Consider the following 18,296-nt stretch of genomic DNA (forward strand, 5'->3'; position numbering starts at 1 on the left):
CATTAAAATAAGCTGAAAATCTGATACTTAAATCCAATTTTTGATCCTGCAAAATATTTACCAAATTCTTAAGTTCTAAATCTTCCTCAACTTACACCAACAACTCCATCAAGTTTCTTAGCATGCCCATATAATTTAATATCCATGCAATCTAAATGTTTGACCCTTTTCTTCTCTAACCATTTATCCCTGAAATTGGTTTTAAGTCTTGTGGAAGAGATTTGGGTCATTGCCAATTAATAAAGACACATCTATACTCAACACACACATGTGTGGCTGAGTGCATACACAAAAACATGGAATATATATATATATATGTATATAAATATATACATATATATAATTATACATGGGTCTGTGTATTCTTTTGATAAATAGTTAATCTTCCTCTCTCTATTAAAAATAAATGAACCATAAAAAATGTCAGACAGCAAAATAACCACTGGAACCTGTTTATTCTAGTTGAATTTCTGCTTAACACATATCAGCTCAACTCTTTTTGTTTAACAGAACAGACCTGTTGTAGCTATTTGATCATTCATTTCAGGCCAACAGCCAATGAATATCCAGACTTCGAGTGCAAATAGTCAATTCAGATAACACACTGCCTGAAAATGTGCAGCCAACTTGCTCATGCAGCCAAATGTACAATCCATATTGCTAAGTCTTGGGATGGCTTCACTGGGTAAGGATACAATCAAGTGATTTTGTTTTGCAAAAGAGAAAACCAGCTTATTTGAATCACTATGGTATCTAATAAAGCCATGTCAGCAACAAATACTGATGCCTCTATGATAAATAAATTAGCAAACTGCAAGCCACCCGTGCTTGCAAAGCAAAGGATGAAACCATTTAATATGCATATGAACTTGAAGACATTGAGTTGAGGGGCAGCTAGGAAAAAAAAATGCTCAAAGTCAGATGATCAATAGTGTTAAATAGTGCTATGCATTTCTCAATCTATTTCTATTACTTTGAAATACTTTACACCGGAGTTTCAAATAAAAACAGGAGCTAGAAGTTTCTTCAAAGAAGATACTTTCTGTCATTTAATGTTCCATAGAGCCTGGGAGTTGCCTGCTTTGAATTTACTATTAGAAAGAAAACAGAAATCCCACATACATGCATTCTTCACTGCAGTGTTTTCTGCATGACACCTGGAGCCTGGCCATGAAACCTCTGTATGGATCCTTCTGGAACTCTCCATTTGGTGTTGAATTTAGGCTAAGGGATGCTTCTCAGGAAGATGGTCCTGGGCAGTGATCTTTAGAAGAGAGAGTTCAATGGAGCTTGAGTGGCCTAGCAGGAGCAATCACAGAGGAGTATCAAACTCTTTTCCTGGGTTCTCTCCTTCCACCTCCTCACTGGAGGGAGGCTTGTGGTTCACTTTTCCAGGGTCAGAGGCCAAGGAGGGAGGGGCAGAACTGTGATTGCTGTCTTCACTGATCTTCCCTTTCATGGCTTCCTGCACAAATTCCAAAATCTCCAGGGGCAATCTTTTGAACTTGTCTTGGTATTCTTGCTCCAACTCCATCTGTAGCTAGGAGACATCAAGAGAGGAGAACGATTTAAAATCATTTAGATTTCTATGCCCACCCATGTAGAAACTCTTTGAAAGAGATATATGAAGGATAGGGAGAAGAATAAATTAATTTAAAATGTCATTCACTGGTCACTTATAGAGATGATTAAAAACAGAGTTTATCTGGACATACCATTTGTCTGTAGCTGAAAGTCAAGTTTGATGGGGCTAAAAAATTTGGACTAGGATAAATAAGTACATCTATAAACACACACATATATATGTTTGAAAACTCTTTATAGAAGTCATAAACAATGATCTAAAGTTATTACACTTAGAGGTTGAAAGCCATTGATAGCTGAGACAATCAAAGTCAACCATGAATTGGGAGCTCAGAAGCAACTGGGGTAGACAGAGTGACAGAGGGGCTTTCATAGGCTGCTGCTTCAGCCAGAGGCTGAGAAGGCATTGCTAGATGCTTTTGTTTTGTTTTGTTTTATTAATTTACTTTTTGAGTGCTAGAGATTAAACCTAGGGTTTCACACAGGCTAAGCATACACTCTGTCACTTGCCCCATGGGTCCTTTTAAAAGGAAAAGTCTGAGGGTCTGTAGCTTAGCATGCATGGAAACCTGGGTTTGATTCCCCAGCATATCTCTCTCTCTCTCTCTCACACACACACACACACACACACACACACACACACACACAAATTTTAAAAAATGAAAGAAAAAGAAATGGTGCATTTTACAAAGTGAACCCACTCCTGTAACCAACATTTACTTTTATTTGGATATTTTTTCCATTTATTATTGTGATTCCCTTCTCATTATAGTTTTTGCTTTTGAACTTATCTATTTTATGCCCTGGAGAATTCTCAGACTTTTGAATGTCAGGGAAATCTTTCTGCACATACAGACTTGCATGCCAGTCCTACTCGTAAAATAGTTGTAAAGCTGGTGTTCCTGGGTAGAAGTGGGGTAAGGATGGCTACTGGGAAGTTCTGCTGTCTGAACTCAAATGAAAACCCCAAATTTGAAACACAATTTTCTCTGTGGGCTGAATGATATGCAGGGAGCTTAATCTCAGAACATGTGAAACCACATGGTTTTTCTCCCCTCTCATTAGTCTTGAGACAACTTTTCTTAAGAGGTGTCCTTAGTATCTTTAAGTAATTTCTCTCCGTGCCTCTCAACAACAACATGCAACATGATCTCCATGCCACATGACCCGAGTGCACCTTAAAGGTGTACCTGTGGGATCTTGGTCTTGATTCTGATTCAGGAGGCGTTGGGTGGAGCCTGAGGCCATGAATTTCTTGGCGGCTCTGGGTGATGCTGATGCAGGTGATCTATTTAGGCTACTCTGATTATCATCCTGTCTGAGTTCTACTTGAGGAACCCATTATACTTTTTGTCTTGATCCTGGCTGTATATCTTCCACTGGCAGCTTTCAGTTTAGTCTCTGGGACTTGCCCTGACCTCTTGAATGTCCAGAGTGAAACCAGTCTTCAGGACATCTGCCCCTCTAGATCTGCACTTCCCTTTGGACAGTGTCAGCTGCTGAACAATGTCCTCTAATTCAACTCCTTTCACTCTTGCTTCCATGCCAGAGAAATTTTGCTAAGTCTTGTTTTTTAGTCTTTATTAAATAATCTCTATAATTCTAAAATGCTCAAATTTCTGAAATCCAGAAATTTCTGGTAAATTTGTGGCAAACTCATTGGCATTATTTACTTTCCTTCATGTACTATTCATGCTCATCCATCTGTCCTCTTCGTTCTTCCCTCCCTTCTTTCCTCCCTTCTTTCTGTTATGAGGACTTCAACCCAGGTTGATTTACCACTGAGCTACATCCCTAGTCATTTTCATTTTGGGACAGGGTCTCCTTAAGTTGCTGAAGCTGGCCTTAAACTTGCAATTTTCCTGCCTTGGCCTCCCAAATTGCTGGGACTATAGGCATGAGCCACCTTGATGGTATCCATGCACTTAATTGCAAACAAATTAATTAGTTTGGAGGCTTCTCTGGAGCTTGGTGCTCATGGTACCAGCATCATGTTATCTCTCTTAAAATCAGAAAAGCTCTGAATTCTGAAAGACAACAGGCCCCAAGAATCGCAAATAATGGATACTGGATTGTCGTGTCACACGACTAAACGGATCAGGGTCACTCCAAGTGATTTTGGAAACTAAATAAAGACACAGACACAGAAAGTACCTTTCCTTTGGGTTCAGTGACCGCTCCTCACCCACAGATCCCACAAGGAGGGCAAGGCAGGCAAGAAAGAGTGCAAGGAGCATGTGCTGAACCCTTTTATTGGGAAGAAGCCATTCAAATGAGGCAAGGGGTCTGGTTTTAGAGGGTCGAGTCTAACCTCATGTGTCTTGTTGTCAGCAGGTTGACTGACATCTAGGAAGGCCATGCCCATCTCATGAGCTGTGTGGGGATCATAGGCAGAGCCAAGGAAAAGACTACCTTGCCCACCAAACAGAGGGGTAACACACGATCAATCCACCCTTTGTGCTCAATGCTCATAGTTCAAACACACACAGGCCATGGCTGGCTTGCCACATCTCCACACTCTCATTGCTCAAAACCAAGGGGCTCTTGATTGCCATGTGGCAGCTCTAGACCCTGGATCATGTTCAAATTATTTTTTCACCACATTGAAAGTCTGATAAAGTTATAATTTAGTCACAATTGAGTCAATGATTTAAATTGTTAAAGATTATTATTATAATTAAATTATCAAAATTAAGTCTTTACTAGAATTTAATGACTAAAAATATTTAAAAGTGATACTTTGGTATTTTTTCCCCATGTTTTAGTGTTCTTTTTAAAATGTTTTAAAAAGAAACAGCACTTATCAAGCACCATGGGGTCATGTTCTCCAATGACTGTTAAGCTAGAAAAATTGGCTGAGGTTGTGGCTCAGTGGTGGAGCGCTTGCCTGGCACGTGTGAGGCCCCAGGTTTGATCCTCAGCACCACATATAAATAAATAAATAAAATACAGGTATTGTGTCCATCTACAACTAAAAATTATTTTTTAAAAAGTGTCTGATAAGAATGTCTTAGCCTGAGTATTGAAAGCAAATTATTCTCTTCAAATATAAAATGCAGAGTATTTATGAATATAGTGTGCTAATCGATGGCCCAAGGATGCACCAGGATGCCCACAGCTCTGATGGAACAGAAGCACCAGGAACACAGTCTCACTCTCTGTGTCCTGCAAGCAAATCACTGGAGGCTCAAAGACAAGAACATAATTACCAGTTCTCTCCCCTGTCCCAACAATTTGGAAGGAAGAAGGACTTTGACAATGTCTCCCTCTTTAGCATGAGTGAAGTCTCAGTCTGGTTTGACAGCTTCCGTTTACTACCATTCCAGTCTTATCAATTTGCTTCAATTTCAGTTCAGCCTTACATGCGGTTAGTTTCATTTCCAAGGCAGGAAGGGAAATGGAGAGCGGTAAAGGACTCTGTTTTCAGAACACAGTAGATAACTATTTCCATTGAGTTTGGACCAGGGAGCTTTTAAACATTGACATATTTATTTGACAGAGCAGGCAATTTTTCTAGGTTAACGGTCGTTGGTGAACATGACCCCATGGTGCTTGATAAGTGCTGTTTCTTTTTAAAATATTAAAAAAAGAACACGAAAACATGGGGAAAAATATCAAATTATGACTTTTAAATATTTTTAGTAATTAAATTCTACTAAAGACTTAATTTTGGTAATTTAATTATAATAATGATCTTTAACAATTTAAATCATTGACTCAATTGTGGCTAAATTATAACTTTATCAGACTTTTCCTTTTATCATGAGGCAGTAATAGATTTCATTGTATTCTAAACTAGGTCACTGCTTCATAGTTTATTTGAAATGCCATATATTTCACTCTTTTTAAAAAGACATTCAGTTATTAAGTTAATTTCAAAACTGTATTTACTATTGGACGCTAAGTTAGAAGTCTTGATTTTTTTTTTGCTTCTTGTAAATGAAATAATTGTTCATTTTGAGAAAATATGAAAATTATGCAGAGCAATATCTGTCTCCATTCTAAAAAAGTCCTATCTATCAATAGTCTAGAGCTTTTCCAGCCCAAGTGTTGCAACTTGTGTTTGCTAGGATCAGGAAAGTCATGAAAGTGAGAGAAAGAGAAGGTATAAGAGAGTCTGGGGTCCTAAAGAAGACACAGCCTATCTGACACAGGCATCAAAATACCCAGTTCTAGCTGATGCTTGTCAGAGTCTTGTTTTACAAGAAAAGTCAGAAATTCAAATCTTCATGTAAAATCAACTCATGTATGTATTGTTGAAAATCAACTAAAATTACACTTTGAACCCAAAGATGCTTTCTTGATATTTATTTATTTATTTATTGTGCAGTACTTAGGATCAAACCCAGGTGTTGACCATACCAAGCGAGTAAGTGCATCATCACTGAGTGACACCCCCAGACTCCTCAAAGACATTTGCAAACATTGAACAATAATCTCATATGATTTATAAGAAGAAAAATCTACATAGCTCTTGATCTAGAAACTCCACTTTTGGGAATCTAGTTTATGGAAAATAAAGGTACCAAGACACAAGGTTGGAGATACTAAGATACTTAATTCAGAATTTCTCTAGAAAAAAACAAAACAAAACAAAACAAAATCGAACCAAAACAACACTTGAAAATAATTTTCACTTACTATCTATCGCTATATTTTTTGTTACACCTTTTGAAATGTTTTAGACCTCATGACATTTCACCCACAAATACTGTAGCACTCATGTTAAAATAAAGACATTTTCTGACATGAAAACATCATAATCATTTAAAGAAAATTCATAATAGTTACTTAATATTATCTAAGACTCACTCTTGTTCAAAATTTCCCTTCCAAATTATCCCTTCCAAATCTATTCTAGCTCATCTTTTTAGATCAAAACCCAAAATTAGTGTATTACATTTAGTTATTATGTCAGTCTAATTTTTCCCATGTGAACCCATGAAATACTTACTGCTTTAGGTTTCTTATGACTTGGATTTTAGTAAAAGGTTTGTCAATTTTCTTATAATAGAGTACCCTCATGCTGAATTTTTCTGATTATTTCTTTGTGATGTTGCTTCTTGAAACTTTTATTTCCTATAAACTAGAAGTTAAGGCTATAAGCTTGATTAGATGGAGGTTAAACATTTGTTTGGTAAAAATATTCAATAGACATTATTTTACATTTCATATTACAAAGTGTTGGTGGGTGTAGTTTCAGAGATGCTGTCTGATCATTTAGATAGAGTGATAAATGCAATATTTTGATTTTGATTAAGACATAGTTTTGCCTTTACAATTGGCAGTTATTCTATGGGGTCAAACTCTGGATCCATGTAAAATTTCCTTCATACCCTCAAATGGAACTGAGGATTCTTGGCTATCTCACTGGGCATAAATGTTAATTTTCTAATTATTTCATATATAACTGGCATTCTTCTGCAAAGAAGAGCTTTCCTTCATTTGTGCAGATGAAATTAAATTCTCTCTTAAAAGATTGGGTAAATTTTAATTACTTTCCTGTAATTACACATTTTTCTAAGGAAGGAGTTAAGAAAATAATCATTTCAAAAAATGACAAATGAGTGTTCTTTTCCTTCTCTTTCTTGAAAATAATGAGAGACAATAATTTTTTTATTTATTCCTTGGTTTTAAATCAGTAGTAGCCATGATTCTTTTGGATGTTCAAATTGCCTTGAGTTGGATCAGTGGGAGCCCATTCAGGTAGCTCCCGGGTCCTTTTGAAAGCCCCTAGTGGATTTCCTTGCTTGTTTGGTACAATACGATATCCCAGACACTCCTTTATTTCCTTTGCTCCAGTCCTGAAATCATCTGCTTTTCCAAGGAGCTTGGTTCCTGTGAAGAAGTCATTAATAAACCAAGTTCTGGATCCTAAAAGTGTTCATTGTTCCCAGCGCATCTCAGTAGACTGTTAGGAAATACACTATGAAAAGTTCTCATTACATATTACTATTTCAAACTTAAATGTAATATTATATTTTTTCTTAACTTTCTTGCTTTTATATTTGTATACCTTTTACTTCCAATGAAAATTTTGCCCCCTAACAGCATTAGCATGTTTACTCACATGCTTAAGTTAAAATATTCAGAAATAGTTTCAACTCAGGGACCCATCAATAAAATAACCATGTGAAGCTTAAGGCGTTTTTTGAAGTTCATTTTATTTCCAGAAAATATCCTACCAAGTATGTACAATATACAATATTATTTTGCCAAAATTCACTTGAAATAACAATTATATTTTTGTATGATTATGTTGATCTTTGATATACATATGGGGTTATTTGTTTCTGTTTTCTCATTAGACATTTTAGATCATTTCATCTTTTTTCTTCCTCTCTGGGAGCATCTGCTGTATGTATTTAAAGTTTAATTCCTCACAGTATTTTAACCCTTGCAAACACTATCTTCTGGCCTTTGGAAGATAGACATGATAATATATTACTTTAATAATCTTGCTCATGAGAAGAAGACTACCACTAAATAGGGAAGAGAGGTGGGAATGAAAAAGAGGGAGAAGGGGAGTTACACAGAAGATGGAAGGAGAACTTCATTGTTATACAGAATACATATATGATGTTGTAATGAGAAAGAAAATGTGTCACATTAGATTGGATAGAGAAAAAGGATGGGAGAGGAGGGGAGGAGTAGGGAGGATAGGAAGGACAGCAGAATAGAATAGACAATTAGATTGATGTATGTACATTCCATGTTTGTATTATATGTCAAAATGCATTCTGCTGTCATGTATGACTAAAAAAAAATAAATAAAAATTAAAAAAAATAATAATCTTGCTCAAACTATTTTGAAATTTATTGGTAAAGATAATGGAAAACATCAAAACCAAAAAATAAGCAGAAGCATATCTGTAAAACAAATAAGGTTTCCAGTTTTATAAAATGATTTAACCAAATAAATGTAGTCTAATAAATGGCTTTGAAAACAGGGAGAAATAATTATAATATACTATGTAATGTAATTATCATAACATCACGATTAATGTAAAAAGGATGCCCACAGTTGGATGTACACTGTGATTATAGTTGTGAGAATACTTTTTAAGAATTTAGAACTACTTTGAAAGGAAACAGTACAATATAAATTCTGTGGGGATTATGTATATTTTTATTTTTTCTACTTCTTATTTTTATGGTAATGTAACTTTTATTTTTAGTATAAAGTAGCATTCTAAAATGAAACAAAAATCTAATATATTTTTTAAGACACACACACAAAAATGCAGAATTCTTAATTTGGGACACCGTGTCCAGGACAATTTTGTGAAGAATTATTGTCAGCAAAATAGTATTTTAACTTCAATGTCATCAGTGAGATGATGAGAGTATATTTAAAACAATGGGAAAAACATTTGCCAAATATATCCATAGATTGTGTGGTTTCAAAATTAGCCTGAGCAACCTTGTAAGCCCTCTTCTTATTTTTAGAATAATCTCATAAATTTTTACCTTATCCAAGAATAGAAATAACAGGGTCGTATGAAAAGTACAGAGAGAGGTCAGTCAAGTTACCGAGGATTGTGTGCCATTTGGGAAAACTGGATTGTATTATAAATCCTTACCAATCCAGTTTTTGCTTATTTGTTTTCCTCCAAGCTTCCTTAGAATACATTGAGATGGGACTTTGGGTCAATATGGCTGATTTTCTATTCCCATTGCAGGGAAATCTGAATAAAATAGAACACAGTTATTTAAATTTATAGCTGAGTTTGAATATAAGAAAAGGAAATTACTAAATCATGAAAATAACAAAGGAACTTAAAGCTATGGGGGTCCTGAGGTTGCAGAATGGATTCTCCATCTTTCAGGGCTAGAGATTTAATGTTCTAAGGGTATGGAAGAGAAGGCCTCAAAGGTTGGGTGTCCTAGCACCAAAATTGAAGTTCCTTCATAAATCTGTGTGTCTTCATCCTTGAAATAGGAGTTAGGAAAACTCTTTCTATAAACATGGGGATAGGGCAAGGAATAATTCTTGGAGCCCATTGGATAAAAATGTTTGCCAGGGGAGGTAGGGAGGCAGGGGCAAAGGGCTAGGGAATGATATTGGCCATATTATATTGTTATATTGTGTGCATATATGATTATGTTACAAAAAATACCATCACTATGTACAACTATAATGCTCCAATTAAAAAAAAGTGAAGTTAAAAAAAAAAAAAGAATGAAAAGGAAAAACAATCTGCCAGGGGAATAAAAAGCCCAAAGCAACACCAGAGAGAGTCCAGTTTACAAGGTACATTAGCTCTGTGAATTGAGCACACAATGCCAGTAAGTTAAAGCAAAAACTGTTCAAAAATTGACAAAATTCATAGATTCTCAGCAGAGGCATGGCATATTCAAACAGTTTGGATTCCCTTATGACCCGAGGCAGGTATAACCCTTATAAATAAATAATCACCACTGACCATGACTCAAGTTCAAAATTACAAACTACTCATGTAAAAGGCATCTTTTGTTCAGCCTTGTACTTCCAAGTTTCTATTGGCAACTGAAATCTAAAGAAAGGGAGTAAAGAGGTGATCAGTGTATTTCTAGGTCAAAGTCCGAAGTACTCCACACCTAAAAGAAATAACTTGGATAGTTCATGCCAATGTGGAATCATACAATCAAGTCACAGTGGCTATGAATTCCAGTTACTTTTTTGCAGGTGTTGAAGTGTGGTGCATGCTTATACTCTTGGAAGATTTTCCCAAATAACTATATTTGCTTGAAAATGATATGAAAATTAATTTTCATCTTGTGAACAAATACCAACTAACAATAGGTTCCATTGCAAAGGGTTAAGAAAGCAACCACAAACTAACCTGTTGTCATAGATATACACAAAGTGGATAATTCATTGTGGGACAGATAAGACTCTTTCTTTGCTTCGGCATAGAATGTTTGCATTTTATGAAGTACAACCTTAGGCAGTTTATTTAATCTCTTAGAATTCCAATTTTCTCACACATAAAAGGAGGATTAATATGCCAAATTTCCCCAGGCCATTGTTAAAAGGTTTAAATGAGATCATGCATAATTTTCTACATATTATGATTGCTTATAAATCAATATTGTGAAATTACACTGCTAAAAAGAAAGAAGGAAAAATGTATTTCCATCCTAACACATCTGAAACCCTGTCTACTAAGTGGTCCTTGTCCTTTCTACTTACATCATTTGAGTCATTATTTGGTCAATGCCATACAATGACGGTACTTGTTAGATCTCTCATTTTGGACTATGTTCTGGATTGTTGTTGATATTGATGCATTTACCAATAAATAATATTTTATTCATTGGTGTAAGGCCTGTATTTGGTCCTGTAGGGACAAGAAATGTATTTGAAGAAAATAAGATATTGGGCTTAATGGATGTTACAGAACAACATAAGCTACAGACACTGAAAATGAAGCCTAGATTATAACCTTAGAGTGATATGGGAAATACTTTATGGAAGAGATTGGATTTAAAAAGTTGGGCCTTGTTCAGTCTGCCTGTATACTTGGTATTATCTTGAGAATGTGGAACTCAATTTTTGACTCTGTGCTAATATATAAAAATCAAATCACTACTATGTTTCTTTCATCTGTAATTAGCCATAGATTACAGTGGAGAACCCATACCTTGTGGTTGAGAAGACTTCTGCAAAGGATGGCTGTTTGTTACAAATGACAGGATGGGCAAGCTTTCAATGAGCTTTTCTCAAAAGTTATTGTACATCCAAAGCACCCAGAGATTTTGTCAAAATGCAGATTCTGATTCAGCCAATCTGAGATGAGGCATAAAACTCTGCATTTCTAACAAGCTCCCAGGAGACACAGAAGTCACTGGTCTCAGACCATATTTTGATACTGCCACTCCAGACCAAGATCTTCCGGCAGTCTTCTCCTTTTGTGCATCCTTTTCCTTCTTCACCATTATTTCAGGATACGAGTGGTATATTCAAAGATTCTTTTCTGTAGATGTCATCACTCTGGATCTCTGGAGTTTGTAATATTCAGATTGGGGTTCAGAGTGATTATTGGAGGCAGCATGAGGGTTTCTAAGTGTACAGGAAAGGAAAGATGGAGGAGCCCAGAACAAGGTAGACAAAATGTTAAATAGATCCAAACACTGAATTAATAAAAGAGGAAAGACAGAAGCTAGAGATCGTATGATTTACCAAGTGCAGCTGCTAACATGCATTTGCATTTTAAATTTTAAGTCAAAAGCCAAATGCATTCTGACATAGCTCTAAAGTGTAAATTCCTCAGTACATCCTATTCTCTCATGAAACTGTCATAGAGGAAACTTGCTTGTAAAATCACAGAGAACACATATTTCTGTGACTTTTCACCTAGCTCCGTCACTATTTCTTCCTTTCTGTCCCTTCCCTAATATATCCCTCTTGAAATGTTAAAATTTCCTAACAGCCCATACTTTATACTTCTGAATCTCTACATATATTTCAAAATTTCTTTTGTAATTATCTCACATGTATCTAGAAACTGCTGCAGAAACCTTGGAAAGGAATGTTAGCAATTATATAGTCAAATCTTCTGGGACTTTGAAGTCCTAGAAAGGGCTTTTTGCAATTATATAGTCAAACCCTTTCCTTTGACTTAGTATGAAGCTGTGGTCCAGAGTAGTTAGTGGTTTTCTAAGGATATGGCTCACTCATAGCAACACTAGAATCTAGTCAATTCTCTTCTTTGTAGATGAACTAGATTAAATGACTCAAATATTTCACTTTTCCCTAGATCCACAGCCTTTGCTTATGACTTTTGAGTTCCTTTTCCTAAGATTCAGAGTCTGTTTCTCTATCCTTTGAATGTGAAACAGTCATGTTACTTGACTGTGGCCAAAGGAATGTTAACAGAGAAGACTCAAACAGAGACTTATAAAAGCCCTCGTTTCACTTTCACTCTATTTCCTCTGCAGGTCATGGAAATATACTGGGAATAGTGTGATAGAAGATGAACCACATGGAACCAAGTGGAATCACCCCAATCATCTCAGCCATATAGCCAAAAATCATCCTAGATGGGTCAGCATCTAGCTAGTGCCCAGAGATGTAGGAAAACATAGATAAGATTCACTGAGACACCTATGTGACCTATAGACAATCATGGATATATAAACAAGCCCAGCTAAGCCCAGTGGCACTCAGTTAAGAGCAGCTAAGCCCCACATACACACAAACTTGCATGCCAGGGAAGTTTTGTGTCTTTTGTGCAGCACTATTATAGTATGTCCCCATGACTCCCACTATATCTGTTAAAAGTGTGCATTAAGTTCTATAGCCTGGATATAGAATTTACTGTTGATCATGTTCTAGGAGCAAGACCTTTGTTGCTTTATGTACATACTCTAGCCATTCAGCATCTAAAAGCAAATTAAACCACAATTTAAGGCAATAATTATGCTACTCAGCAAGATACTTCATCTCAGCTACTGTGTCGTTCTAGTCCTTGATATTTTTGTGTCAGTGCCAGAGTACTTTCCCTTTATAGAGATCTTGGAGCTTTCTATTTTGATTTAGGTGGTATCAGTGGGAAGACTCAACTGGGGTCTATGATAGCTGGAAATAAAAAAAATGATTGTAACTTAGAAGAAGAATTTTGATTTCTTTAAAATCATTAATAATTCAGGTAGTGGTTAGGAGTTACTTTGTCAAACAGAAAGTTACTACTGCACTTACATTGCAAAAAGCTTGCTTAAGTATTTGAAGACCTGTGCTCTGGTCCAAGGATTAAGAGATTTATTTTATAATCTTGAATGAGTAAACAGCCAACAAATTGTTCAAATCCCATCATTTGTGAAATGAGGTAATGAAAGACTACCACTCAAGTGTTTTAAGGAGAATCAAGATCTGAACCCAAACTCTTGCCTCCTAATCCAGGATTTTATCTCTACCTAACTCCTTACTATGTAAAAATAAGAATCGTGAAGATCTCAGTAACTTGATATTATGTGTGTTAAGGGAAGAAAAACAAATAATTCAAACCTATTTTCCTTGCATGTCTATGACTTCAAAGTTGCTTTCATAAAATATTTAGAAAGTGTTTTTTTCTTTTTCTTTTATTTCTTTTGGTACTGAGCTCAAATTCAAGGATACCGAACCACATCCCCAGTCCTCTTCATATTTTTTTTATTTTGATACAGGGTTTTTACTAAGTTGCTTAGGCCCTCACTAAGTTGCTGAGGCTGGCCTCAAACTTGTGATTCTCCTGCCTCAGCCTCCCCAGTTGCTGGGATGACAGGCATATGGCATCATGCCCGGCTAAGGGAAGTATCTCTTATTGAAAAGTGATGTTGAAGAGAGATCCTGTGGCACCAGGTCTCATTGATATGCTGTCCTCTTAATACTAAAGTATGATTTTGTGAAAAAAAATACTCTCAGTTGCAATTAGCCTAGTCTATTTCTAAACCTTCACTGGGATTTTCTATTTGTGTTTTTCTTGCTGGGAAGATACTGGCTTTCCACTTCCCCTATGTAATTCTTCAGTTCAGGGCATGTTTATTTGGTCAGCTGGTTGTTTTTCTGTTTGCCATTAACTGTAGTCTAATGTAATTAGACTATTTCTGTAAAGAGTCAAATCGTATAAGAAAAGACAAACGAATGGAAAACCAGAATAGGGAAAATCATATTTTAAGAGAGAAAAATCTTTTAGTTTATAACCAATCTAGTTTGCATTACTAGTAAATCTGAAAATATAGAACCGTAAAAATAAAGGTGTTAATATAAAGACAGTAATAATTACAGACAGGTACTATCCTTAGGACTTTCCATATAGTAACCAACTTAATACATGTACATTAACTTCAAAATCTCTGAGCCCAAGTTTCTGTGGAGCTCAAGAAACAATATGAATCTGTGAATCGATTTATTAAGGCCAAAGAGAAGTAGCAGGATCTGTGATCAATTAATGATATTTCTTATTTAAAGCATTCATATACAGAAATTTAAACATATACCAAGAGTCAAAGAAAAGGCTCTCTTGAGTCTGCAAGTCACTTGTTTGTGGCTTCTTAATCACCCAAACTATTAGGAGACAGGGCATGACAGCAAAGGATGATTTATGCCCACTAGAGAGATACTAAGACAGCATCAGATGAATCCCATTCTCGTAACCACATACACCCTAAAACAATCAATAAGAAGCCTCAAGTCAATTGAAATAAAAGACAGTCCAAAGGCTAATTATTTTTAGATGCAGGATGTATTTCTTTTCAATCAAGTGGGGTGCTACCAACAGGGAAGCATTGAACTGGCATTATAAATTCTTATACTGAGTCACAATAGATGCAAATGTCAATAGCACAGATGGTGCATGCAACCAACTCAGAGAAGTTGGAGTCCCAGTGAAAGAGCCTCCATGGGTCTCCAAAGGCTTTTGCACATGGAGGTCCTGCCCTCATGTGGGTCTCAGTGTAGATCAGATTCTCCTCTTTTGTGCACAAATTGGATGTTAATTCCTTTTAAGACCTACCAATTTGAGCCCTAGCTACATTTCTTTTAAGACCTACCAATTTGAGCCCTAGTTACAACCACTCTCTTGACTCAAAGCCTGTGCATTGCATTAAAAAAAAAAAAAAAAACGAGACTTGGCTTTGTCAAATGTCCTAGAATGAACTCCGCTCAGTCCCTGGAGAACACCCTTCTCCTGATCACCTAAAATTAGTTTTGGTTTTTCTTTTTCCTTTTATAAATGTATATTTCAAGAGTGGTAAGCTGTCCTAGGGTTTTATCAGGATAATTGATTTTGATGCTTAGGGAGTATGTCCTAATTATGTAACCACTCCTTCTAAACATATGTTTATGGCTCCTGCTTAAATTACTGTGGTTTTAGGTTGGACATTTACAACTCGCTCTGAAGGGAAATTAGACATTTGTTTCCTGGTCTCATAGGTGTTTTGAGAAGCCTGATTGTCAGGGGGCCTGAATTTTCCACTCAAGATGAAGTTGAAAACTGATGAGATTTCTCAGCAAACTGAAACAGAGCCAGGTAGGAAGATATATGAGTGACAAGGGCTGAGTGGGAACTGTTGTAAAGGCAGAAAATGTGACTTGGTTACAAATAGCAGCCACCCAATCTTGCCAACTACATTACTGTCACATAGCATTGTACGCCCAAGGGTCACATCTGATTTTTTCAAAAGAAGTAAAAAATATGGATTTTGTGTTAAATCTTCTGATTTGTCAGTGTTGGCATCTAAATTAAAAAATTATACAACATCATGAAGGTCAATGTGCAACTTAGGCAGTATCTGAATATTATATTCATGCACTTTTCTTTGGACTTGAAGGATAATTACCATCAAGTCTTCTGAGGCCTCTCCATGCAGGGACAGGACTCCATCTTCTTCTTCTTCTTTTTTTTTTTTGCTATCAGTGGAGACAAAACCAGTTGTTGTGATGTCCCTAGCCTTTGTCAAGGTAACTGTCTCTGAGAAGAGGCAATATACTTTTCCTTGTCCCTGGATAAGCCTTTGATCCTATTCTAGAAAAAAACAGCATATGGCTGAAGAATTTGAGACATCTCCCCCTTTTCCCAATTCCTCATTTATCAGATAATAATACTGATGTTATTATGCTAAACTCACCACGTTTGGAATAGGAAACTCAAAAAACCAAATTGCAAGGTGTTTTGCCAGAAATACTCTTTTCTAAGTTTTCTACTCAGATACTTCTGTTGATGGATTCATTTCTTCAAGAGGTCTACAGAGGTTATGTGGATTATAAATGGGTTATGTTGCTGACTTTTCCTTTTGGGTCTTACATGAAGAAGGGCATAAATTTAGGGTAATTCTACATTTAGCAGATTCAAATTCCATTATCTTGTTCTACATTACAAAAAATAGCTAATTATCTTCAAAATTAACAGTCACCATTCCACCATTCTGCTTTACCCGGCTGGCTGCTTCCTAGTCAGGGACAATGTTTACAAGCCCTATTCACTATGTTTATATCCAGTGGTGGCTGATAGGTTCACGCCAATGAAATATTAGGACAGGGTGCTTTAAAAGCACAGGGGAGACTCTCTACTGTCTCAATCCCTTTTCCAGCAAGGCCTTCGGGAATGATAGTTCTACATTATGAAAGAAAACTGGTTTCTCTGAATCATCACGTGGAAATAAGCTATCCACCAACCAGGAACATCCATGTTGGGTTGTTATATGAGAGGAAAAAATTTCCTGTATGAAGCCATCTAACATTGGGATGTGCTGTTTGTTATAGAAATTAGTGGTATGCTAACTAATGCAGTCTCACATATATAATTCATGTTGGATGATTTATTTTGTGGTTAGGGAAATGATGAATCTCATCTAGATACTGAGTGTTTCTCGGATTCATGATTATTAACCAATTTTTACACCATCATGATGGCCTCTTAAAATAGCTGGAAGCTTTTTGGTATTCTAAACCTAAAGTAGAATTAGAGAATAATCCTAACTATAAATCTTGAGTACTTACAGCTACTTTTTGGCTCTAAGAAAGAAAGAGCAAGTGTTATGAAACCCAGGGGCATTATTACTTTATCAAATCTCTCTTAGTTCTTCTACAAGGAAATTATAGGAATGAACTAAAAATCCTTTTTCTTCCATCATGGATTAAAAAATATATAGCCCTATATTGTATGACTATATGAAATTCCTTTTGTAAGAATAAAAATGGGTGGCTTCAATTCAGTACTATTTCACATCAGTTTTAAAACATTTCTTTTTCTTTTGCCTGGTTGACAAGGCAGAGCTAGTAAACTAAATCTTACTTCTTGCTTCTACCTTCTTATCAGACAACTATATCCTGGCACGTATAATCCTGGGGCAGCTTCAAAACTTAAGGGATTAAAGGTCTTTCTGGTGAATCATAGGCATCCATATTAATGCCGGGATAAATGGTTTAAGGAAAGCTTCATCTTTTCTTACCGTGATATGAAAATCTACTAGATTCTACCAAAGCTGTCAAGTTCTTGGTTGATTGTGTCACTTGGAAAGCCATCCTAACCTCCAATCATAGAATATACCCTAATTCTTGGACTATTAAACAGGATGACAGGTGCCACTGATTCATAATTCATTCTCTACTTATATTTACTCACTTTTTCTTTGTTTTCACCCCCTGAAACATTCATTGTTTTATTCATTCATTCATCCAGAGTTTGCCAGCCATGCTCCCATGCATCTGGCATTGTAACACATGGTAGGTACAGAGACATGAGTGAGACGCATCCCCGGTTTTAAAGAGTGCCCAGACTGGTGGAAGAAAGTAAGCAGTAAAACAGTAATGGGATATGCTGAGATAAGTACCACGATAAAATTATGTACAATGTACAAGTAGCACAAAAAAGGGTGACATTCCCCCTCATTGGCATCACAGGACCCAAAGTGCTGGACATCAATAAATGGCAGACCTTCAGCACATCTGCCCACACATCAGACACTTAACTTCATCAAACACCTACCATATGGCTTCCTCCTTTATGTAGCATATTGAATTACATTCTAAAATGGCTATGGGAGAAATAGCAAGAATTTATATATTTTTGATACACTGTATATTTTGTCTAATCGTATGCCTAGTAGAATAAAGTTCCCTAAAAAGTTGAAAATATTCCATGTTCCAGCAGCAATCAGTGACCTACCAAAAATTTAAAGTCATTATATGCATAACTTTCCATAGTGCTATATAAAATATCACTCACAAATTTTACCAAGCTAATTATTAT

General features: G+C 36.0%; 1 protein-coding gene across 1 annotated transcript in view; it reads right to left on the reverse strand.

Moving 5' to 3' along the window:
* Positions 1–362: 362 nt before the first annotated feature.
* Positions 363–18,296, reverse strand: part of Plcb1 (phospholipase C beta 1) — a 251,856-nt gene continuing 233,922 nt past the window's right edge. Inside the window, exon 30 of the mRNA XM_026385821.2 lies at positions 363–1,540. Within this exon, the coding sequence (XP_026241606.1) occupies positions 1,313–1,540 (228 nt within the window). The 3' untranslated portion in view covers positions 363–1,312. The remainder of the gene's footprint in view (positions 1,541–18,296) is intronic.

Source organism: Urocitellus parryii, chromosome 6 (genome assembly GCF_045843805.1).
Source record: "Urocitellus parryii isolate mUroPar1 chromosome 6, mUroPar1.hap1, whole genome shotgun sequence".
In the NCBI taxonomy this organism is placed as follows: domain Eukaryota; kingdom Metazoa; phylum Chordata; class Mammalia; order Rodentia; family Sciuridae; genus Urocitellus; species Urocitellus parryii.